This window comes from Oncorhynchus keta, chromosome 20 (assembly GCF_023373465.1).
Source record: "Oncorhynchus keta strain PuntledgeMale-10-30-2019 chromosome 20, Oket_V2, whole genome shotgun sequence".
Lineage (NCBI taxonomy): Eukaryota > Metazoa > Chordata > Actinopteri > Salmoniformes > Salmonidae > Oncorhynchus > Oncorhynchus keta.
The window spans coordinates 47,810,764-47,835,506 of NC_068440.1; the positions used below are offsets into that span (position 1 = coordinate 47,810,764).

Below are 24,743 nucleotides of genomic sequence, written 5' to 3' on the forward strand. Positions count from 1 at the left end.
AAATTGTAATAAGCTCTAAAACACTCTGGTGACAAACACACTTTGCTTCCCTGTTTCTAATTGTCCACATGGCTGGATAACCTATTCAAGTAAGTAAAAACTATGAATTATTTGATAACTAGCTACAGTGCAGGCTAACTCATATGAGCTGCTAAATGAGCTAACTAGTTGACTAGCTAGCTATCTAGTCAACTTTACATACTGTATAGATAGCTAGCTAAGTGATTAAATATCACCAGCTGCCTAACTTCATATTAGCTAGCTAATCACTGTAAAAAAACAACTCCAAATGCATTTGTAGGTAGCTATGGTAGCTAACAACCATGAACGAGAGTGAAAGGATAGCAGCCCCAATTGTCAAAGTGAGAGACTAGGCTATTCTCGATAGGGCAGGGACTTGTGTATTACCAGTCCCTAGAAGTGAAGACGGAGACTATAGTAACATAATATTCAATGCGATGTAATTTGAGTATAATGAAGTCTGTTTCGTGTGAGGTTTTCTGTCCTCAGATAAAGATAGCTATGAAAGCCTGTCTACAGATGAAGAGGTCCCAATGAAGAGCAGTGGTTCTCAGTCCTGGTCGTCAAAGAGGGGCACATTGTTGTTTTTGCCTCAGCACTGCACAGCTGATTCAAATGATCAACTCATCATCAAGCTTCAAGTGTTATTTATATATTCATTTGTGATGCTATCCTTGATATGATCCTGTTATTGTCACATGCTACACATGCACATGTGTGTGCAAATACAACTATCTATCCAATATTATCATGATTTGTTATCAGGGATATTATACTTTAGTAATCCACAATAACCTGGTGATGTAAAAGGCTAATAATGACATTGTCTTCCATATTCCTACAGATACCTTGTCACTGGAGATTCTTTGAAAACGATTGCCTAAAGTTACCGTGTAACACTGCAAGGTCCGGTGACCAGAGCCATCTGGGACTGCCTCCTGGAGGAATTCAGAAGTGTGAAGGCTACCTGTGTCCTGCATAACTTCATGAGGATGGACATAAGGACCAGAAGGGGATCTGCAGCTCGCTGCCGTGTGCCAGAGGAGAAGTGTGGTGCTCTGCAGGATGTTTCAAGGATGGCGTCCAACAACGCAGCAAGAGAGGCAATCTGTGTGCGGGAGATCTTCACCTCCTACTTTTTCAAAGAATGTGCTGTTCCCTGGTAACAGCATAGACTACACTATGCACAACCGAAGGCTTTTTCAAGAGCCATTCACATTGCAATAAGAGTATCCTTCCATTAACTTCGCTATGTTAACTGCAGTAATTCAATTCTCAGTTACTCTCCCTTTGTTTTCTACTTCTCAGGTGAGGGGGCTGTTTAGGTAAGGGTGTGATGTCTGTACAAAAATAAAACAGGCTATTTTAAGTCACCCATATTGAAAAAATGTAGAACAATTAGACACCCTACAACCCACATCTACACACTCATGTATCAATCTGATTGATGGATTGTGTTGTGCAGTAATCAGGCTCAGGTGTATAACTGTGGCTCCTTGTAGACTGTTAAACACACGTATTACTGTTTAGTTACATATTAATGAATGTAGACTACTCTGTTATAAACACTATTTAGTTACATATTAATGAATGCACACTACTCTGTTAAACACACGTATTACTATTTAGTTACATATGAGTGAATGTAGACTACTCTATTATAAACAGACTATTTAGTTACATATTGGTGAATGGACACTACTCTGTTATAAACACACTTGTTACTTTTTAGTTACATGTTAATGAATGGACACTTAAGGTATTACCCTATTTTTATTTTATTTAAAAAAACAGAAGTTTCAACTAGGACCTGAGCCCAAGGACCGTGCCCCAGGACTACCTGACATGACTCCTTGCTGTCCCCGGTCCACCTGGCCATGCTGCTGCTCCAGTTTCAACTGTTCTGCCTTGTTATTATTCGACCATGCTGGTCATTTATGAACATTTGAACATCTTGGCCATGTTCTGTTATAATCTCCACCCGGCACAGCCAGAAGAGGACTGGCCACCCCACATAGCCTGGTTCCTCTCTAGGTTTCTTCCTAGGTTTTGGCCTTTCTAGGGAGTTTTTCCTAGCCACCGTGCTTCTACACCTGCATTGATTGCTGTTTGGGGTTTTAGGCTGGGTGTCTGTACAGCACTTTGAGATATCAGCTGATGTACGAAGGGCTATATAAATACATTTGATTTGAGAAGAGCATTTTCATAATTTTATTTACTGGAGGACATATGACAAAAAAAAAATTGTGTTCAATCAATTTTATTAGTGGAGTGCCTGTGGTCCTTCTGTAGCACAGTTGGTAGAGCATGGCGCTTGTAACGCCAGGGTAGTGGGTTCGATTCCCGGGACCACCCATACGTAGAATGTATGCACACATGACTGTAAGTCGCTTTGGATAAAAGCGTCAGCTAAATGGCATATATTATTATATTATATATTATTTGTTACAACTATGAAACAGAAATCATGTGTTGGAACATGGTAACAGCTTATTTTTTATAACTACCCCAAAATACCAAGATGCATGGTCAAGTGGTTAAAAGATAAAAACATCAGCAGCCTCAACATCATTATAAGTTCCACGTGGCCTTGATAAATAGTGAAACTCAGCACAAAAGCAATAAAGGCATTCTAATGAATATAAGTGTAGATATGACAGCAGATTAAAATAGTAAATTATTGTCAGCTCGTGCTTGTGTGTATCTTCACTCAATGGCATCGGTTGGATTTCATTTAGCTGTTATCCCTTGTCCTAACAGTTGAAACCATTTTCGTAACTTTCACTTGCTTGACACACTTTGACATACCTTTGTTTGGTTACAGTGCGTAATAGTCTTCTTTTTATTGTGTTCCTGTCATCTTGTCATTCTTCAGCACCTTTGTGGAGTATAACGGCTGTTCAGGTGCTTTATTTTGCACAGAGGGAGGGGGCAAACGTCTAACTTTGTTCATTGTCCCGGCCACAAGGAACCTGTTCTCCAATGACAGTGAAGAAGTTGTCCATGGTGACATTACTGCCCTTTGTTCATTGTCCCGGCCACAAGGAACCTGTTCTCCAATGACAGTGAAGAAGTTGTCCATGGTGACATTACTGCCCTTTGTTCATTGTCCCGGCCACAAGGAACCTGTTCTCCAATGACAGTGAAGAAGTTGTCCATGGTGACATTACTGCCCTTTGTTCATTGTCCCGGCCACAAGGAACCTGTTCTCCAATGACAGTGAAGAAGTTGTCCATGGTGACATTACTCCCCTTGCCTCATCCCCACATTCTTTGACAGTCGCTCACCTGCTGCCTGATGTGTATTAAAAGCCGTTCAGCATGTCCAATTACTCACGCTCTCACTGTGTAGCCTACTCCAAGTAGGCCAGAGTAGACTGATGAGACTTCTTTGATTCGGTGGATGGATATACACTGTAGGGTCAAAATGACTGCTTTAGCAGTTCTAGTGTTAAGGAACAAAGGGTTCTACAAGTTGAGCTTAATCAGACTGCATTGGGACAAGGCAGTCTAAGACACATTTTAATAAGACAGTCTTCTACTCCAATGCACTCTGTTCATACCCAAATACTGCTGACTAAACCACACGTAGGACCCATGGCCAAAGAGTCTATAAGGGTAAGAGTTCTATGGCACTCCAGGTTTATAGCACACAGGGAGACACTCAAACACGTTCCTCAGGCTGTAGCAACCAATAATCTCCTTAAAGGTTTTCCTCATCTCCTGACTCCTGAAGGCGTAGATCAGAGGGTCGATCACAGAGTTACACATGATGAGGATGAGGTACATGTTGAAGTGAGACATGAAGCACACACAGTACAGGTTCCTGGGGCAGGAGATCATCAGGATAAGGTGGAGGAAGAAGGGTGCCCAGCAGACGATGAAGATGCCCAGGAGGATTGTGAGAGTGATGGCTCCCTTCATGCTGGCCCTCTGGTGGATGGAGTTGTACCCTGGCAGAGCCGCGATGCGCTTGACGTGGGAGCGAGCCAGCATGAACATGTGGCTGTACAGCGAGGCCATGAGCACTAGCATGGTGAAGAACATGGACACCAAGCAAATGATAACAGGGGTGGTGTCGGAGTACATGATAAAGACGATGCCGCAGCCCGTGCAGAAGGTCCAGATGGCTCCGATGATGAGAGCGGCCCGTCTATGGGTCATGATGCTGTGGTAACGCAGAGCGTAGAAGATGGTCACATACCGGTCCACAGCGATAGCCAGGAGAGAACACATAGACGCCACCACTGATATACAGATCATGGAGTCAAAGACGTTGTCCATCTGACGAATAAAATGGTCGTCCACAATGAGCTGCCGGTTGGTCAGCAGGTAGATGATGATGGTTTCCCAGGCGTTGGAAACGCTGACCAGCATGTCGGCCACAGCCAGGGAACACACAAAGAAGTACATGGGGGAGTGGAGGTTCTTGTTCTTGATGATGGCGCAGATGACCAGGATGTTCTCCAACAAACTGATAATACCCAGGATGAGGAAGACCTCTGTGGCGATGTTGAGCTGCTCACAGGCCTTGGGTTTGGTGAGGAAATTAGGGGCCACGGTGGTGTTGGGGTTGTAGTACAGCTCGCTGGAGTTGGCGAACAGAGACATGGTCGTCATTTCCTCCATAGGGTTCATCTTTATAACTTTGAGTTTACCTTCAGCTCTCTCTCTTTTCAACTCACTGGCACGTTGTCAGGAGCATCCTATTCCTATGGGGAATAAAGAGGAAGAGGATTTAGTATGAGGGACAGGAATTAACTTTAATAGATACTATACAGAGCTGGACAGTGACACATTAGTTGTTGTTTTGGCTTTGAACCCCATATTGGATGAACCATTTAGAAATTACAGGACTTTTTGAACATACTTCCCCCCATTTTAGGGGCCAAAAGAATTGGGACAAATTAACTTATATGTGTATTAAAGTAGTAAAAAGTTAAAGATGCACCTGTTTGCTAAAATTCTAATAGTTCACCTAATTTCCGTTGATGTGAAGAAACAAACAAGTTTAGAGTAGAGAATCATTGTACCATCTAAACCGCTGTGAAATATGTTTTCCATGACCACAAATATTGTATCCGTAACCATGGTCACCCTCTTAGATATCATCCTTACCAACATGCCCTCTAAATACACCCGTCTTCAACCAGGATCTCAGCGATCATTGCCTCATTGCCTGTGTGCGTATTGGGTCCACGGTCAAACCATCCCTCATCACTGTCAAATGCTCCCTTTTTATTTTTATTTTTATTTTTATTTCACCTTTATTTAACCAGGTAGGCTAGTTGAGAACAAGTTCTCATTTGCAACTGAGACCTGGCCAAAATAAAGCATAGCAGTGTGAACAGACAACACAGAGTTACACATGGAGTAAACAATTAACAAGTCAATAACACAGTAGAAAAAAAGGGGGAGTCTATATACAATGTGTGCAAAAGGCATGAGGTAGGCGAATAATTACAATTTTGCAGATTAGCACTGGAGTGATAAATGATCAGATGGTCATGTACAGGTAGAGATATTGGTGTGCAAAAGAGCAGAAAAGTAAATAAATAAAAACAGTATGGGAATGAGGTAGGTGAAAATGGGTGGGCTATTTACCAATAGACTATGTACAGCAGCAGCGATCGGTTAGCTGCTCAGATAGCTGATGTTTGAAGTTGGTGAGGGAGATAAAAGTCTCCAACTTCAGCGATTTTTGCAATTCGTTCCAGTCACAGGCAGCAGAGTACTGGAACGAAAGGCGGCCAAATGAGGTGTTGGCTTTAGGGATGATCAGAGAGATACACCTGCTGGAGCGCGTGCTACGGATGGGTGTTGCCATCGTGACCAGTGAACTGAGATAAGGCGGAGCCTTACCTAGCATGGACTTGTAGATGACCTGGAGCCAGTGGGTCTGGCGGCGAATATGTAGCGAGGGCCAGCCGACTAGAGCATACAAGTCGCAGTGGTGGGTGGTATAAGGTGCTTTAGTGACAAAACGGATGGCACTGTGATAGACTGCATCCAGTTTGCTGAGTAGAGTGTTGGAAGCCATTTTGTAGATGACATCGCCGAAGTCGAGGATCGGTAGGATAGTCAGTTTTACTAGGGTAAGCTTGGCGTCGTGAGTGAAGGAGGCTTTGTTGCGGAATAGAAAGCCGACTCTTGATTTGATTTTCGATTGGAGATGTTTGATATGAGTCTGGAAGGAGAGTTTGCAGTCGAGCCAGACACCTAGGTACTTATAGATGTCCACATATTCAAGGTCGGAACCATCCAGGGTGGTGATGCTAGTCGGGCATGCGGGTGCAGGCAGCGATCGGTTGAAAAGCATGCATTTGGTTTTACTAGCGTTTAAGAGCAGTTGGAGGCCACGGAAGGAGTGTTGTATGGCATTGAAGCTCATTTGGAGGTTAGATAGCACAGTGTCCAATGACGGGCCGAAAGTATATAGAATGGTGTCGTCTGCGTAGAGGTGGATCAGGGAATCGCCCGCAGCAAGAGCAACATCATTGATATACACAGAGAAAAGAGTCGGCCCGAGAATTTAACCCTGGGGCACCCCCATAGAGACTGCCAGAGGACCGGACAGCATGCCCTCCGATTTGACACACTGAACTCTGTCTGCAAAGTAATTGGTGAACCAGGTAAAGCAGTCATCCGAAAAACCGAGGCTACTGAGTCTGCCGATAAGAATATGGTGATTGACAGAGTCGAAGGCCTTGGCAAGGTCGATGAAGACGGCTGCACAGTACTGTCTTTTATCGATGGCGGTTATGATATCGTTTAGTACCTTGAGTGTGGCTGAGGTGCACCCGTGACCAGCTCGGAAACCAGATTGCACAGCGGAGAAGGTACGGTGGGATTCGAGATGGTCAGTGACCTGTTTGTTGACTTGGCTTTCGAAGACCTTAGATAGGCAGGGCAGGATGGATATAGGTCTGTAACAGTTTGGGTCCAGGGTGTCTCCCCCTTTGAAGAGGGGGATGACTGCGGCAGCTTTCCAATCCTTGGGGATCTCAGACGATATGAAAGAGAGGTTGAACAGGCTGGTAATAGGGGTTGCGACAATGGCGGCGGATAGTTTCAGAAATAGAGGGTCCAGATTGTCAAGCCCAGCTGATTTGTACGGGTCCAGGTTTTGCAGCTCTTTCAGAACATCTGCTATCTGGATTTGGGTAAAGGAGAACCTGGAGAGGCTTGGGCGAGGAGCTGCGGGGGGAGCTGTTGGCCGAGGTTGGAGTAGCCAGGCGGAAGGCATGGCCAGCCGTTGAGAAATGCTTATTGAAGTTTTCGATAATCATGGATTTATCGGTGGTGACCGTGTTACCTAGCCTCAGTGCAGTGGGCAGCTGGGAGGAGGTGCTCTTGTTCTCCATGGACTTCACAGTGTCCCAGAACTTTTTGGAGTTGGAGCTACAGGATGCAAACTTCTACCTGAAGTAGCTGGCCTTAGCTTTCCTGACTGACTGCGTGTATTGGTTCCTGACTTCCCTGAACAGTTGCATATCGCGGGGACTATTCGATGCTATTGCAGTCCGCCACAGGATGTTTTTGTGCTGGTCGAGGGCAGTCAGGTCTGGAGTTCACCCTTTTTGAACGGAGCATGCTTATCTAAAATGGTGAGGAAGTTACTTTTAAAGAATGACCAGGCATCCTCAACTGACGTGATGAGGTCAATGTCCTTCCATGATACCCGGGCCAGGTCGATTAGAAAGGCCTGCTCACAGAAGTGTTTTAGGGAGCGTTTGACAGTGATGAGGGGTGGTCGTTTGACTGCGGCTCCGTGGCGGATACAGGCAATGAGGCAGTGATCGCTGAGATCCTGGTTGAAGACATCGGAGGTGTATTTGGAGGGCCAGTTGGTCAGGATGACGTCTATGATGGTACCCTTGTTTACGGAGTTAGGGTTGTACCTGGTGGGTTCCTTGATGATTTGTGTGAGATTGAGGGCATCTAGCTTAGATTGTAGGACTGCCGGGGTGTTAAGCATATCCCAGTTTAGGTCACCTAACAGAACAAACTCTGAAGCTAGATGGGGGGCGATCAATTCACAAATGGTGTCCAGGGCACAGCTGGGAGCTGAGGGGGGTCGGTAGCAGGCGGCAACAGTGAGAGACTTATTTCTGGAGAGAGTAATTTTCAAAATTAGTAGTTCGAACTGTTTGGGTATGGACCTGGAAAGTATGACATTACTTTGCAGGCTATCTCTGCAGTAGACTTCAACTCCTCCCCCTTTGGCAGTTCTATCTTGGCGGAAGATGTTATAGTTGGGTATGGAAATCTCTGAATTTTTGGTGGCCTTCCTGAGCCAGGATTCAGACACGGCAAGGACATCAGGGTTAGCAGAATGTGCTAAAGCAGTGAGTAAAACAAACTTAGGGAGGAGGCGTCTGATATTGACATGCATGAAACCAAGGCTTTTCGATCACAGAAGCCAACAAATGAGGGTGCCTGGGGACCTGCAGGGCCTGGGTTTACCTCCACATCACCCGCGGAGCAGAGAAGGAGTAGTATGAGGGTGCGGATAAAGGCTATCAAAACTGGTCGCCTAGAGCGTTGGGGGCAGGGGATAAGAGGAGCAGGTTTCTGGGCATGGTAGAATATATTCAGGGCATAATGCGCAGACAGGGGTATGGTGGGGTGCGGGTACAGCGGAGGTAAGCCCAGGCACTGGGTGATGATGAGAGAGGTTGTATCTCTGGACATGCTAGTTGTAATGGGTGAGGTCACCGCATATGTGGGAGGTGGGACAAAGGAGGTAACAGGGGTATGAAGAGTGGAACTAGGGGCTCCATTGTGAACTAAAACAATGATCACTAACCTGAACAACAGTATACAAGGCATATTGACATTTGAGAGAGACATACAGCGAGGCATACAGTAATCACAGGTGTTGAATTGGGAAAGCTAGCTAAAACAGCAACAGCTAGTCAGCTAGCACAACAAACAGCAGGTAAAATGGCGTTGACTAGGCAACGGGGCCGACAGATAAAACAAACAAGCAGAATGGAGTACCGTGATTAATGGACAGTCCAGCGTGCATCAGCTATGTAGCCAAGAGATCAGTGTCCAGGGGGCAGCGGTGGATGGGCAGGGAAGCTGGACTGGCGAGTGTTATCCAGGTTAAAAAAAACTAACAATGACTAAATAGCTTGTAGCTAGTTAGCTGGTTAGTGTCTGGAGGTTCTTGAGTGTGTTCTAAAAATTTTTAAATAATAGCGATTCCGTATCACAATGGGTGAGGCAGGTTTCCGGAAGGTACAAACAATTTAAAAATCTAAAAGAGATAGAAAGTAAATATGGGTCCAGAGAGTGTTTGGGACGCGGCGATACAGACGGTTAGCAGGCCTGTGCTAACAAGCTAACAGTTCGTAGGCCCGAGCTAGACAGGGTAGCAGGGGTGTGCTACAGGTGCTCTGGCCGGGATAGCTTCAAGCTAAGTGGGTGGAAACGCTAGCCAGGGATAATCATCCGGGGTTGCAGTTTAGCTAGATAGCTAGTTGTGAGGATCCAGCTGAAAAATGTTCCGTTTGCGGTGGGAATCCGGGGATGAAAAATAAATAGGTCCCTAAAACACTTCAGCGAGCAGGCCTTTCTAATCGACCTGGCCCAGGTATCCTGGAAGGATATTGACCTCATCCCGTCAGTAGAGGATGCCTGGTTGCTCTTTAAAAGTGCTTACCTCACCATCTTAAATAAGCATGCCCCATTCAAAAAATGTAGAACTAAGAACAGATATAGCCCTTGCTTCAACCCAGACTTGATTGCCCTTGCAAGAAAAAAAAACATCCCGTGGCGTTCTGCATCGAATAGCCCCCGTGATATGCAACTTTTCAGGGAGGTCAGGAACCAATAGTTAGTTAAAAAAGCAAAGGCTAGATTTTCAAACAACAATTTGCATTCTGTAGCACTAATTCCAAAAGGTTTTGGGACACTGTAAAGTCCATGGAGAGTGAGAGAACCTCCTCCCAGGATAGGAAACATTGTCACCACCGATAAATCTACAGTAATCGATCATTTCCATAATAATTATTCTATGGCTGGCCATGCTTTACACCTGGCTACCCCTACCCTGGTCAACATCTCAGCAACCCCTGCAGCAACTTGCCCAAGCCCTCCCACTCATACAAATCCAGACAGCTGATGTTCTGAAAGAGCTGCAAAATCTGGATCCCTACAAATCAGCAGGACTAGACAATCTGGACGCTCTCTTTCTAAAATTATGAGATCCCCAAACATTGGAAAGCTGCCGCAGTCATCCCCCTCTTCAAAGGGAGAGACACTCTAGACTCAAACTTTTACAGACTTATATATGTAGCTATCCTACCCTGCCTTTCTAAGTCTTCGAAAGCCAAGTTAATAAACAGTTCACCGACCATTTCGAATCCCACCATACCTTCTCCACTATGCAATCCGGTATCTGAGCTGATCATGGGTGCACTTCAGCCACACTCAAGGTCCTAAAATTCTGCATCAACCTGGCCAAGGCTTTCGACCCCGTCAATCACCGCATTCTTATTGGCAGACTCAATAGCCTTGGCTTCACAAATGACTACCTCGCCTGGTTCACCAACTACTTGTGTCAAATCGAAGGGTCTATTGTCCAGACCTCTGGCAGTCTCTATGGAGGTGCCACAGGGTCCAATTCTCAGGCCGACTCTTTTCTCTGTATATATCAATATATCAATGATGTTGCTCTTGCTGCTAGTGATTCTCTGATCCACTTCTACGCAGACGACACCATTCTGTAAACATCTGGCCATTCTTTGGACACTGATAACAAACCTCCAAACGAGATTTTATACCATACAACACTCCTTTTGAGGCCTGCAACTGCTTTTCAATGCAAGTAAAACTAAGTGCATGCTCTTCAACCGATTGCTGCCCTCACCCTCCCGCCCGAGTAGCATTACTACTCTGGACGGTTCTGAATATGTGGACAACTACAAATACCTACAGTGGGGAGAACAAGTATTTGATACACTGCCGGTTTTGCAGGTTTTCCTACTTACAAAGCATGTAGAGGTCTGTCATTTTTATCATAGGTACATTTCAACTGTGAGAGACGGGATCTAAAACAAAAATCCAGAAAATCACATTGTATGATTTTTAAGTAATTCATTTTAATTTTAATGCATGCCATAAGTATTTGATCACATACCAACCAGTAAGAATTCCAGCTCTCACTGACCTGTTAGTTTTTCTTTAAGAAGCCCTCCTGTTCTCCACTCATTACCTGTATTAACTGCACCTGTTTGAACTCGTTACCTGTATAAAAGACACCTGTCCACACACAGCTAAAAGTTCTGCTTTTCTGATGTATCAAATACTTATGTCAGGCAATAAAATGCAAATGAATTACTTAATCATACAATGTGATTTTCTGGATTTTTGCTTTAGATTCCGTCTCTCACAGTTGAAGTGTACCTATGATAAAAAATTACAGACCTCTACAAGTGGTGGAGAATGTGAGCACTCTTATAACGTGGTCAGATCAGGGTTGATATTTACGCAGCATCAGCATGAACGAGTTGATAGCTCAGTTCATCCGGGCCCAACAAGTCCAACAGGCGGTTCAGGAACGAATGCTGAAGGAACAGCGACTACAAAACATCCTCCTTATTGAGGAAATCCGGAAGCTACAAGGAGGAGCGTCTACTGAATCACATCCAAATCAGCTTTTAATCAGGCTAACATCAAAATCTACCTCTGTATGTTTGAAAGGACAGCACTACGGGAAGGATGGCCAAGGCAGAAGTGGGCCAGTCTGCGGGCCTCGTTCCTCTCTGGGAATGCCCAAAAGGCAATTGGGACCTGAACGACGAACAGGCGGCTAACTCCAATCACCAGGTGATGGCTCCTAACCAACGTATCCACCCCCTCCATCCTAGACAAATTGGTCCTGGATCGCTTCCTACGGGCACTACCCCACGACATGCGCACCCCAGACCTTGGAGGGCCTCCTGGAAGCAGTGGAGACGCATCAGAACACTCAGGCCCTGCTGAGTGGGAGCCGGGCCGAGCCGGCGACCTGTTCGAGGAGCCGGAAGGACAGCCCCACTGCTGTTTACCCCAAACCGACATTCGGCAGGGCCAAAGGACCGCAAACCCGTGGAGGGATGCCTGGGGTAGGGCCGACCCACCAGCGACAACCCCAGGTAGATGGAGAACAAAGGAGGTGTTTTGAGTGTGGCGCCCAGGGGCACATTGCCTGGAATTGCATGGCTAGAGAGGAGTCGATGCCATCAGCAAGCTCGGGAGTCTAGGTGGGTCACACAAATCAACTGCACCCATGGTCCCGGTGAAGGTTGACGGACACAACACGGAAGCTCTATTAGACTCCGGAAGTACGGTTACCCTCATAACCACGAGTCTGCTGAATCAGGATACCGAACGTGGTAGGGAGATGTCCATTTCCTGTGTTCAAGGGGACAAAGCAGTATCCAAACGTATAGGCCAACATCGTGATGCCACAAGGGAACTGCCAGATGATGGTGGGTGCAGTACTAGAGTTGCCGGTACCTCTCCTAGTGGGACGAGATTGTCCGCTGTTCACGGCCCTGCGGGGGCATGAGCTGAGGAAGAAGGTACGAGCCAGCTGAAGACGAGAGCGAGGACGACCCATCGCCTGTGCGGCCCGGAAGCAAACGATTGATCAGCCTGTATCTATGTGTCTGGAGTCGGAGGGGGTGCCGGAACCTGACCACCCCTGGGGAACCACGGGAGGAAGAGCCCAGCCTCCCCCTCCTTGATTTCGAGGGGCCAGTCGAGACACCCGCTGGGGGACAACTGAGGGGACAATTCGGGATGGCTCAGTGGGAGGATCCTAACTTGAATGCCGCCGCAGCCTAAGTGATAGCGGTGGATGGACAGCTTCTTCCGGGGGTGAGTGACTGGCGATTCCCCCATTTCCAAATCAAGAATAACCTTTTGTATCAGGTGTCGCACCAACAGGGAGAATTTCGAGAGGTATTGTTGCTGCCCAGACGGTACGTGGGAACCGTTCTTCAGCTGCCAACACCCACCTGTTGGGGGCACACCTGGGAATGGAGAAGACCCGGGAACGGATCGCTGCCCGGTTCCACTGGCCGGGATGAGGAGGGCCATGGAAGAATACTGTCGCAGCTGCCCGGAGTGTCAAATGACTGCCCCAAAGGCACAATTTGGTCCCCCTACCGATCATCGGGGTGCCCTTTGAACACATTGACATAGTGGGAGCCCTGGTGAAAACAGCACGAGGACACCGGTACATCCTGGTAATAGCGGACTATGCCACCCAGTATCCCGAGGCCATTCCTCTACGGGCGGCGGTATCCAAGGGAATCGCCCGGAAGCTGTTCCACCTCTGTTCCACCTCTTCAGCCTGGTGAGCATCCTGAACGAGATCCTGACAGACCAAGGTACTGAGTTTATGTCCCGCCTAATTAAAGATTTGTGTGCTCTCCTGCAGATCAAGCAGATCCGGACCTCCGCTTCCATCCGCAGACGGATGGGCTCGTCGAGGGGTTCAATAAAATGCTCAAACAAATGCTGCGAAAGGTCATCGAGCAAGATGGGAAGAACTGGGACCAGCTACTACCCCACCTAATGTTATCAATCCGAGAAGTAGCCCAGTCCTCCACTGGGTTTTCCCCTTTCGAAACTCCTCTATGGGAGGAGGCCACGAGGCCTACTGGACCTCGCCAAGGAGGTGTGGGAAGTCCAACCGACCCCCTTACGCAGCACGGTAGAACACATGGAGACGATGAGGGTGAAGATTACAGCCATTTGGCCAGTCATGAGGGAACATATGGAGAAGGCCCAACGCGCCCAAGCCCAGGTCTACAATCGGGGAGCCCAGCCCCGAGAATTCCAGGTGGGAGACAGGGTTTTGGTTCTTAATCCCCACGGCCAAAGGTAAGTTCCTGGCAACATGGCACGGGCCATACGAAGTGATCGAGAAGCTGGAACCTGTCAATTACCGCGTACGGCAGCCGGGGAGACGGAAACCCCAACCGATTTGCCACGTGAACCTGTTGAAGTGGTACGAGAGGACAACCTTGGCCGTGTTATGGTTGGGACCAAGGACGCCAACGGTACCAGTGGTGGTCCCGAGCAATGAAGACCTCGACCCAGCCCAGAAGCAAGAGCTCTGGGAGCTCGTTGATCGTAACACGGCGGTGTTCTCTGAGAAGCCGGGCCGCACAACCATCCTTGAACACCACATCTGTACCCTGCCCATGGAAACGGTACAAAAGAGGCCATATCGGATTCCGGAGGCCCGAAGGAAGGCCGTGAAACAGGAAGCGGAGACTATGCTGAGGATGGGTGTCGTTGAAGAGTCTCACAGTGCATGGTGCAGCCCCGTCATGTTGCTACCGGACAGTAGCCTGCGTTTCTGTAATGATTTACAGAGTGTGAACGACATAAGCTTGTTCGACGCCTAACCCATGCCGAGGGTGGATGAGCTCATCGACCGATTGGGAAACGCCCAGTACATCAGCACCCTTGACCTGACCAAAGGATATTTGCAGGTACCGTTGGCAGCCTCCTCCCGGGAGAAGACTGCGTTTTGGACACCAGATGGATTGTACCGGGTGCTCCCGTTCGGTCTCCACGGAGCCCCGCCCACATTCCAGCTACTGATGAACAAAGTACTTCGACCAGCAGTATGCAGCAGCCTATTTGGATGATATCATCATCCACAGCCAAGGTTGGGAAGAGCATCTGACGCGCCTCCAGGCGGTGCTGGACACGCTCAGACAAGCTGGGTTGCCCGCGAACCACAAGAAATGCAAACTAGTGTTCGAGGAGGTGGAGTACCTGGGGTATTTGATCGGACGAGGGAACGTCAAGCCCCAGGAGAGGAAGTTTCACGCGGTACTTGACTTGCCAATTCCACGCAGCAAGACACAGGTCAAGTCCTTCCTGGGACTGGCAGGATACTATAGTCGGTTTATCAGATCATGCTCCCCTGATCAAATCAAATCTAATTGTATTTGTCACATACACATGGTTAGCAGATGTTAATGCGAGTGTAGCGAAATGCTTGTGCTTCTAGTTCCAACCGTGCAGTAATATCTAACAAGTAATCTAACAATTGCACAACTACCTTATACACACAAGTGTAAAGGAATTAATAAGAATATGTTCCAAAAAATATATGGATGAGTGATGGCCGAACGGCATAGGCAAGATGAGGTAGATGCTATAGAGTACAGAAAATATACATATGAGATGAGTATTGTAGGGTATGTAAACATTATATAAAGTGACATTGTTTAAAGTGACTAGTGATACATTTATTACATCCAATGGTTAATTATTAAAGTGGCTAGAGATTTGAGTCAGTATGTTGGCAGCAGCCAATCAATGTTAGTGGTGGCTGTTTAACAGTCTGATTGCCTTGAGATTGAAGCTGTTTTTCAGCCTCTCGGTCCCAGCTTTGATGCACCTGTACTGACCTCGCCTTCTGGATGATAGCGGGGTGAGCAGGCAGTAGCTTGGGTGGTTGTTGTCCTTGATTATCTTTTTGACATTCCTGTGACATCGGGTGGTGTAGGTGTCCTGGAGGGCAGGTAGTTTGCCCCTACCTGCGCTGTTGCGTCTTCTTCACCACGCTGTCTGTGAGGGTTGCCATTTCGTTTGTCCGTGATGTGTACGCCAAGGAACTTAAAACGTTCCACCTTCTCCACTACTGTCCCGTCGATGTGGATAGGGGGCTGCTCTCCCTGCTGTTTCCTGAAGTCCACGATCATCTCCTTTGTTTTGTTGACATTGAGTGTGAGGTTATTTTCCTGACACCACACTCTGAGGGCCCTCACCTCCTCCCTGTAGGCTGTCTCGACGTTGTCAAATTTCAAGCCTACCACTGTAGTGTCGTCTGCAAACTTGATGATTGAGCTGGAGGCGTGCATGGCCACAGGGAGTACAGGAGAGGGCTGAGAACGCACCCTTGTGGGACCCCAGTGTTGAGGATCAGCGGGATGGAGATTTTGTTCCTTACCCTCACCACCTGGGGGCGGCCCTTCAGGAAGTCCAGGACCCAGTTGCACAGGGTGGGGTCGAGACCTAGGGTCTCGAGCTTAACCTCTAGTAACTCCCCATCCCGGGTCCGGGAGCGCAATCATCGACTGACACTAATTAGCATAACGCAACGGACATAAATATTCCAAGAAAATATTCCTAATCAAGAAAATCACAAGTGAAATATATTGAGACACAGCTTAGCCTTTTGTTAATCACCCTGTCATCTCAGATTTTCACAATATGCTTTACAGCCAAAGCTAGACAAGCATTTGTGTAAGTTTATCGATAGCCTAGCAAAGCATTTTGTCCAGCTAGCAGCAGAGAACTTGGTCACGGAAATCAGAAAAGCAATCTAATTCAATTGTTTACCTTTGATGAGCTTCGGATGTTTTCACTCACGAGACTCCCAGTTAGATAGCCAATGTTCCTTTTTTCCAAAAATATTATTTTTGTAGGCGAAATAGCTCCGTTTGTTCTTCACGTTTGGCTGAGAAATCGCCCGGAAATTGCAGCCATGAAAACGCCGAAAAATATTCCAAATTAGCTCCATAATATCGACAGAAACATGGCAAATGTTTTTTATAATCAATCCTCAAGGTGTTTTTCAAATATCTATTCGAAAAAGTTAATGATGAGTTTGGAGGGTACTATGGTGTTGAATGCTGAGCTGTAGTCGATGAACAGCATTCTTACATAGGTATTCCTCTTGTACAGATGGGTTAGGGCAGTGTGCAGTGTGATTGCGTCGTCTGTGGTCCTATTGGGGCGGATAGCAAATTGGAGTGGGTCTAGGGTGTTAGATAGGGTGGAGGTGATATGGTCCTTGACTAGTCTCTCAAAGCACTTCATGATGACGGAAGTGAGTGCTACTGGGCGATAGTCATTTAGCTCAGTTACCTTAACTTTCTTGGGAACAGGAACAATGGTGGCCCACTTGAAACATGTGGGAACAGCAGACTGGGATAAGGATTGATTGCATATGTCCGTAAACACACCAGCCAGCTGGTCTGTGCATGCTCTGAGGATGCGGCTAGGCCCGGCAGCCGCCAGCCTTGCGAGGGTTAACGTGTTTAAATGTCTTACTCACGCTGGCTGCGGTGAAGGAGAGCCCTCAGGTTTTGGTTGCGGGCCGTCTCAGTGGCACTTTATTGTCCTCAAAATATGTGCCCTTACTTCCCTATATCTCTCTAATATCTCCCTGTCAACCCAAAATCTGTCTAATATCTCCCTCTCAGCCCTATATCTCTCGAATATCTCCATGTCAGCCATCCATCTCTCTAATATCTACCTGTCAGCCCTAAATATCTGCCTTTCAGCCCAAAATCTCTCCAATATCTCCAATATCAGCCCTAAATTACTCTAATATCTCAGTCAGCCCTAAACCTCTCCTATATCTCACTGTCAGCCTGACATCTCTCTAATATCTCTGTGTCAGCCCTAAATCTCTCAAATATCTCCAATATCAGCCCTAACCTCTCTAATATGTGCCCTTTCTTCCCTATATCTCTAATATCTCCCCATTCAGACCCAAATCTCTCTAATATCTCTGTCAGTCCTAAATATTTCTAATATCTCCGCTTTCAGCCCTACATTTCTCTAATCTCTTCACCTTTCAGACCTACATCTCTTTAATATCTCCCTGTCAGCCTTAAATCTCTCTAACATCTCCAATATCATCCCTTAATCTCTCTGTCATACATACATCTCTATAATATCTCCTCTTTCAGCCCTACATCTCTCTAATTTATCCGTTTCATCCCTACATCTAATATCTCCCTCTCAGCCCTGCATCTGTCTAATATCCCCCTTTCAGCCCTACATCTCTCTAATATCTCACTGTCAACCCCTTAATCGTTCTAAAATCTGCCTGTCAGCTCTAAATCTAAATCTGTATTTCAACTGCCCTACCCTGGCCTGCACTAAGAGACCTTGCTATCTGTAGTTGATCTACACTACCCAGGACTGCACTAAGAGACCTGGCTGTCTGTAGTTCATCTACACTACCCCAGACTGCACTAAGAAACCTGGCTGTCTGTAGTTATTCCACACTACCATGGACTGCACTAGGAGACCTGGCTGTCTGTAGTTATTGCACACTACCCCGGCCCACACTAGGAGACCTGGCTGTCTGTAGTTCATCTACACTACCCCGGACTGCACTAAGATACCTTGCACAGCCGTCTGTGTATTTCTCTGTCTGGTTTCTGTCTTCCACACCTCGTTCTCTCCCTCTCTCTCTCTCTCTAATACACCCTCATTCTCTCTCTCTCTCTCTCTCTCTCTCTAATACACCCTCGTTCTCTCTCTCTCTCTCTCTCGCTCTCTCGCTCTCTCGCTCTCTCTCTCTCGCTCTGTCGCTCTCTCACACCCTCACACTCTCTCTCTCTCACACTCACACACTCTCTTACACCATCACTCTTTCTCTCACACCCTCACTCTCTCTCTCACACACCCACTCTCTCTCTCTCACACACTCTCTCACACACCCTCTCTCTCACACACCCTCTCTATCACACCCTCACTCTCTCTCTCACACCCTCACACTCTCTCTCTCTCACACCCTCACACTCTCGCTCTCACACCCTCATACTCTCACTCTCTCACACACCCTCCCACTCTCTCACACACCCTCTCTCTCACACCCTCACTCTCTCTCTCTCACACTCACACACTCCCTTGCTCTCTCACACCATCACTCTCTCTCACACCCTCACACCCTCACACACTCTCACACTCTCTCTCTCTCACACTCACACACTCTCTTACACCCTCACACTCTCTCTCACACCCCCTCTCTCTCTCACACACTCTCTCTCACACACTCTCTCTCACACTCTCACACTCTCACACTCTCAAACCTTCTCTCTCACACCCTCCCTCTCACACACCCTCACTCACACACCCTCACTCACACACCCTCACGCTCTCACACCCTCACATTCCTTCTCTCTCTCACACTCCCTCTCACACACCCTCACTCACACACCCTCACTCACACACCCTCACTCTCTCACACACCCTCCCGCTCTCTCTCACACTCTCACTCTCACACTCTCACTCACACACTCTCACACTCTCACACCCTCACCCTCTCTCTCTCTCACACACACACTCACACCCTCACACTCTCTCTCTCTCTCTCACACTCACACACTCTCTTACACCATCACTCTTTCTCTCACACCCTCACACTCTCTCTCACACCCCCTCTCTCTCACACACCCTCACACTCTCACACACTCTCTCACACCCTCACACTCTCTATCTCTCTCACACACCCTCTCTCACACCCTCACACTCTCACACCCTCTCTCACACCCTCTCTCTCACACCCTCACACTCTCGCTCTCACACCCTCACTCTCGCTCTCTCACACCCTCATACTCTCACTCTCTCACACACCCTCCCACTCTCTCTCACACACCCTCTCCCTCTCACCCTCGCTCTCTCACACACCCTCACTCACACACCCTCCCGCTCTCACACCCTCACATTCCTTGTCTCTCTCACACTCACACTCACTCTCACTCTCACACTCTCACTCTCACTCTCACATCCTCACTCTCTCACACACCCTCCCGCTCTCTCACTCTCTCCCACTCTCTCTCTCTCTCTCACACACACTCACACCCTCACACTCTCTCTCGCTCTGTCGCTCTCTCACACCCTCACACTCTCTCTCTCTCACACTCACACACTCTCTTACACCATCTCTCTCTCTCACACACCCTCACACTCTCTCTCACACACTCTCTCACACCCTCACTCTCTCTCTCTCACACACCCTCTCTCACACTCTCTCTCTCACACCCTCACTCTCGCTCTCACACCCTCATACTCTCACACACCCTCCCACCCTCTCTCTCACACCCTCACTCTCTCTCTCACACACTCACACACTCACACACTCCCTTGCTCTCTCACACCATCACTCTCTCTCACACCCTCACTCTCTCACACTCTCACACTCTCTTACACCATCACTCTTTCTCTCACACCCTCACACTCTCTCTCTCTCTCACACACCCTCACACACCCTCACACTCTCTCTCACACACTCTCTCACCCTCACACTCTCTCTCTCTCTCTCTCTCTCTCTCACACACCCTCTCTCACACCCTCTCTCTCACACCCTCACACTCTCGCTCTCACACCCTCATACTCTCACACACCCTCCCTCTCTCTCTCACACACCCTCTCTCTCACACACTCCCTTGCTCTCTCACACCATCACTCACACTCACACTCTCACACTCTCACACCCTCACTCTCTCACACTCTCTTACACCATCACTCTTTCTCTCACACCCTCACACTCTCTCTCCCTCTCACACACCCTCACACTCTCTCACACTCTCTCTCACACCCTCTCTCACACCCTCACACTCTCTCTCACACCCTCACACTCTCTCTCACACCCTCACACTCTCTCTCACACCCTCACACTCTCGCTCTCACACTCTCGCTCTCACACCGTCACACTCTCGCTCTCACACCCTCATACTCTCACTCTCTCTCACACACCCTCTCTCTCTCACACACTCACTCTCTCTCTCACACTCACACACTCCCTTGCTCTCTCACACCCTCACACACTCTCACTCTCTCTCTCTCTCACTCTCACTCACACCCTTGCTCTCACACCCCTCTCACACACACCCTCTCTCACACACCCTCACATACACCCTCTCTCTATCGCTCTCACACCCACTCTCTCACACACCCTCACACTCTCTCTCACACACCCTCACACTCACACACCCTCACACCCTCTATCTCTCTCACACTCCCACACTCTCTCTCTCTCTTACACACCCTCACATACACCCTCTCTCTCACCCTCTCTCACACACCCTCACACGCTTCCATCTCGATCCCTTCCTCAGGTCTCTCATCCATCTCTCCTCAATCCTCAACTATTCTATTTAAACGGGAGCCCACATATCTCTCTTCCCAATTTGTCCCAACAGGCTTTGAACATTGACTCGCTGTTGAGTCTGTCTGGACCCACGCAACCCCGACTTCCTCACACCCACGCACTGAACCGCTGACTCAAGCTTGCAGGCACACAGAACCACAGAGAGCAGATAGAGAGCTACAGAACATGTTATTTTATAAAACAGTCTGGCTGAATGGCAGACAAGCAAGATACTGACAGTGTAACTGTCTGGGTAACTCTACTGACAGTGTAGGTGTCTAGGATGGTAACTATACTGACAGTGTAGGTGTCTAGGATGGTAACTCTACTGACTGTGTAGGTGTCTAGGATGGTAACTGTAGTGATAGTGTAGGTGTCTAGGATGGTAACTCTACTGACTGTGTAGGTGTCTAGGATGGTAACTCTAGTGGTAGTGTAGGTGTCTAGGATGGTAACTCTACTGACTGTGTAGGTGTCTAGGATGGTAACTGTAGTGGTAGTGTAGGTGTCTAGGATGGTAACTGTAGTGATAGTGTAGGTGTCTAGGATGGTAACTCTACTGATAGTGTAGGTGTCTAGGATGGTAACTCTACTGACTGTGTAGGTGTCTAGGATGGTAACTGTAGTGATAGTGTAGGTGTCTAGGATGGTAACTCTACTGACTGTGTAGGTGTCTAGGATGGTAACTCTAGTGGTAGTGTAGGTGTCTAGGATGGTAACTCTACTGACTGTGTAGGTGTCTAGGATGGTAACTGTAGTGGTAGTGTAGGTGTCTAGGATGGTAACTGTAGTGATAGTGTAGGTGTCTAGGATGGTAACTGTAGTGATAGTGTAGGTGTCTAGGATGGTAACTCTACTGATAGTGTAGGTGTCTAGGATGGTAACTCTAGTGATAGTGTAGGTGTCTAGGATGGTAACTCTACTGACTGTGTAGGTGTCTAGGATGGTAACTATAGTGACAGTGTAGGTGTCTAGGATGGTAACTCTACTGACTGTGTAGGTGTCTAGGATGGTAACTGTAGTGATAGTGTAGGTGTCTAGGATGGTAACTCTACTGACTGTGTAGGTGTCTAGGATGGTAACTGTAGTGATAGTGTAGGTGTCTAGGATGGTAACTCTACTGATAGTGTAGGTGTCTAGGATGGTAACTATAGTGATAGTGTAGGTGTCTAGGATGGTAACTCTACTGATAGTGTAGGTGTCTAGGATGGTAACTATAGTGATAGTGTAGGTGTCTAGGATGGTAACTATAGTGACAGTGTAGGTGTCTAGGATGGTAACTCTAGTGATAGTGTAGGTGTCTAGGATGGTAACTCTACTGATAGTGTAGGTGTCTAGGATGGTAACTATAGTGATAGTGTAGGTGTCTAGGATGGTAACTCTAGTGATAGTGTAGGTGTCTAGGATGGTAACTCTACTGATAGTGTAGGTGTCTAGGATGGTAACTCTACTGATAGTGTAGGTGTCTAGGATGGTAACTCTACTGACAGTGTAGGTGTCTAGGATGGTAACTCTACTGACTGTAGGGGCCTAGGATGGTAACTCTAGTGATAGTGTAGGTGTCTAGGATGGTAACTCTAGTGATAGTGTAGGTGTCTAGGATGGTAACTCTACTGACAGTGTAGGTGTCTAGGATGGTAACTATAGTGACAGTGTAGGTGTCTTGGTAACTCTAGTGATAGTGTAGGTGTCTAGGATGGTAACTATAGTGATAGTGTAGGTGTCTAGGATGGTAACTATACTGATAGTGTAGGTGTCTAGGATGGTAACTCTACTGACAGTGTAGGTGTCTAGGATGGTAACTCTACTGACAGTGTAGGTGTCTAGGATGGTAACTCTAGTGACAGTGTAGGTGTCTAGGATGGTAACTATACTGACAGAGTAGGTGTCTAGGATGGTAACTGTAGTGATAGTGTAGGTGTCTAGGATTGTAACTGTAGTGATAGTGTAGGTGTCTAGGATGGTAACTCTACTGACAGTGTAGGTGTCTAGGATGGTAACTATACTGACAGAGGTGTCTAGGTGTAACTATACTCTAGGTGGATGGTAACTATACTGACAGAGTAAGTGTCTAGGATGGTAACTCTACTGACTGTGTAGGTGTCTAGGATTGTAACTGTAGTGATAGTGTAGGTGTCTAGGATGATGGTAACTCTACTGACAGTGTAGGTGTCTAGGATGGTAACTCTCGTGATAGAGTAGGTGTTTAGGATGGTAACTCTACTGACAGTGTACGTGTCTAGGATGGTAACTCTACTGACAGTGTAGGTGTCTAGGATGGTAACTCTAGTGTTTGTGTAAATGTCTATGATTGTAACTCAAGTGTTAGTGTAATTGTCTTGGTAACTCTAGTGATGGTGTCGGTATCTCGGTAACTCTACTGATAGTGTAGGTGTCTAGGATGGTAACTATACTGACTGTAGGGGCCTAGGATGGTAACTCTAGTGATAGTGTAGGTGTCTAGGATGGTAACTCTAGTGATAGTGTAGGTGTCTTGGATGGTAACTATAGTGATAGTGTAGGTGTCTAGGATGTTAACTCTACTGACAGTGTAGGTGTCTAGGATGGTAACTCTACTGACAGTGTAGGTGTCTAGGATGGTAACTCTACTGACAGTGTATGTGTCTAGGATGGTAACTCTAGTGATAGTGTAGGTGTCTAGGATGGTAACTATACTGATTGTGTAGGTGTCTAGGATGGTAACTGTAGTGATAGTGTAGGTGTCTAGGATGGTAACTGTAGTGATAGTGTAGGTGTCTAGGATGGTAACTCTACTGACAGTGTAGGTGTCTAGGATGGTAACTCTACTGACTGTAGGGGCCTAGGATGGTAACTCTAGTGATAGTGTAGGTGTCTAGGATGGTAACTGTAGTGATAGTGTAGGTGTCTAGGTAACTAGTGATAGTGTTTGTGTCTAGGATGGTAACTCTAGTGATAGAGTAGGTGTCTAGGATGGTAACTCTAGTGACAGTGTAGGTGTCTAGGATGATAACTATACTGACAGTGTAGGTGTCTAGGATGGTAACTCTAGTGATAGTGTAGGTGTCTTGGTAACTCTAGTGATAGTGTAGGTGTCTAGGATGGTAACTATAGTGATAGTGTAGGTGTCTTGGTAACTCTAGTGATAGTGTAGGTGTCTAGGATGGTAACTCTACTGACAGTGTAGGTGTCTAGGATGGTAACTCTCGTGATAGAGTAGGTGTCTAGGATGGTAACTCTACTGACAGTGTAGGTGTCTAGGATGGTAACTCTACTGACAGTGTAGGTGTCTAGGATGGTAACTCTAGTGTTTGTGTAAATGTCTATGATTGTAACTCAAGTGTTAGTGTAATTGTCTTGGTAACTCTAGTGATGGTGTCGGTATCTCGGTAACTCTACTGATAGTGTAGGTGTCTAGGATGGTAACTCTACTGACAGTGTAGGTGTCTAGGATGGTAACTCTACTGACAGTGTAGGTGTCTAGGATGGTAACTCAAGTGTTAGTGTACGTGTCTAGGTAACTCTTGTTCTAGTGTAGGTGTCTAGGACGGTAACTATACTGATAGTGTAGGTGTCTTGGTAACTGTAGGTGTCTAGGTAAAATTCCAAGATATTTATATGAGGTTACAACCTATTTCTTGCATTCGAAAACACCATTAGTTTTGTTTTGTCAGTATTGAGGATAAGCTTCAATTGACACAAGGTATGTTGAACAGTATAAAAAGCAGTTTGCAAGTTCTGGAAAGTTGTTGTAAGAGATGAGGCACAACAGTAAATAACAGTATCATCAGCATAAAAATGAAGTTGTGCATTTTGGACATTTTTGTCTC

The 24,743-nt window shown here is 47.0% G+C and overlaps 1 protein-coding gene across 1 annotated transcript in view; it reads right to left on the minus strand.

Moving 5' to 3' along the window:
* Nucleotides 1-2,196: 2,196 nt before the first annotated feature.
* The window catches only part of LOC118381923 (melanocortin receptor 5-like), a 37,558-nt gene continuing 15,011 nt past the window's right edge, over nucleotides 2,197-24,743 (minus strand). Inside the window, exon 2 of the mRNA XM_052473082.1 lies at nucleotides 2,197-4,732. Within this exon, the coding sequence (XP_052329042.1) occupies nucleotides 3,648-4,658 (1,011 nt within the window). The 5' untranslated portion in view covers nucleotides 4,659-4,732 and the 3' untranslated portion in view covers nucleotides 2,197-3,647. The remainder of the gene's footprint in view (nucleotides 4,733-24,743) is intronic.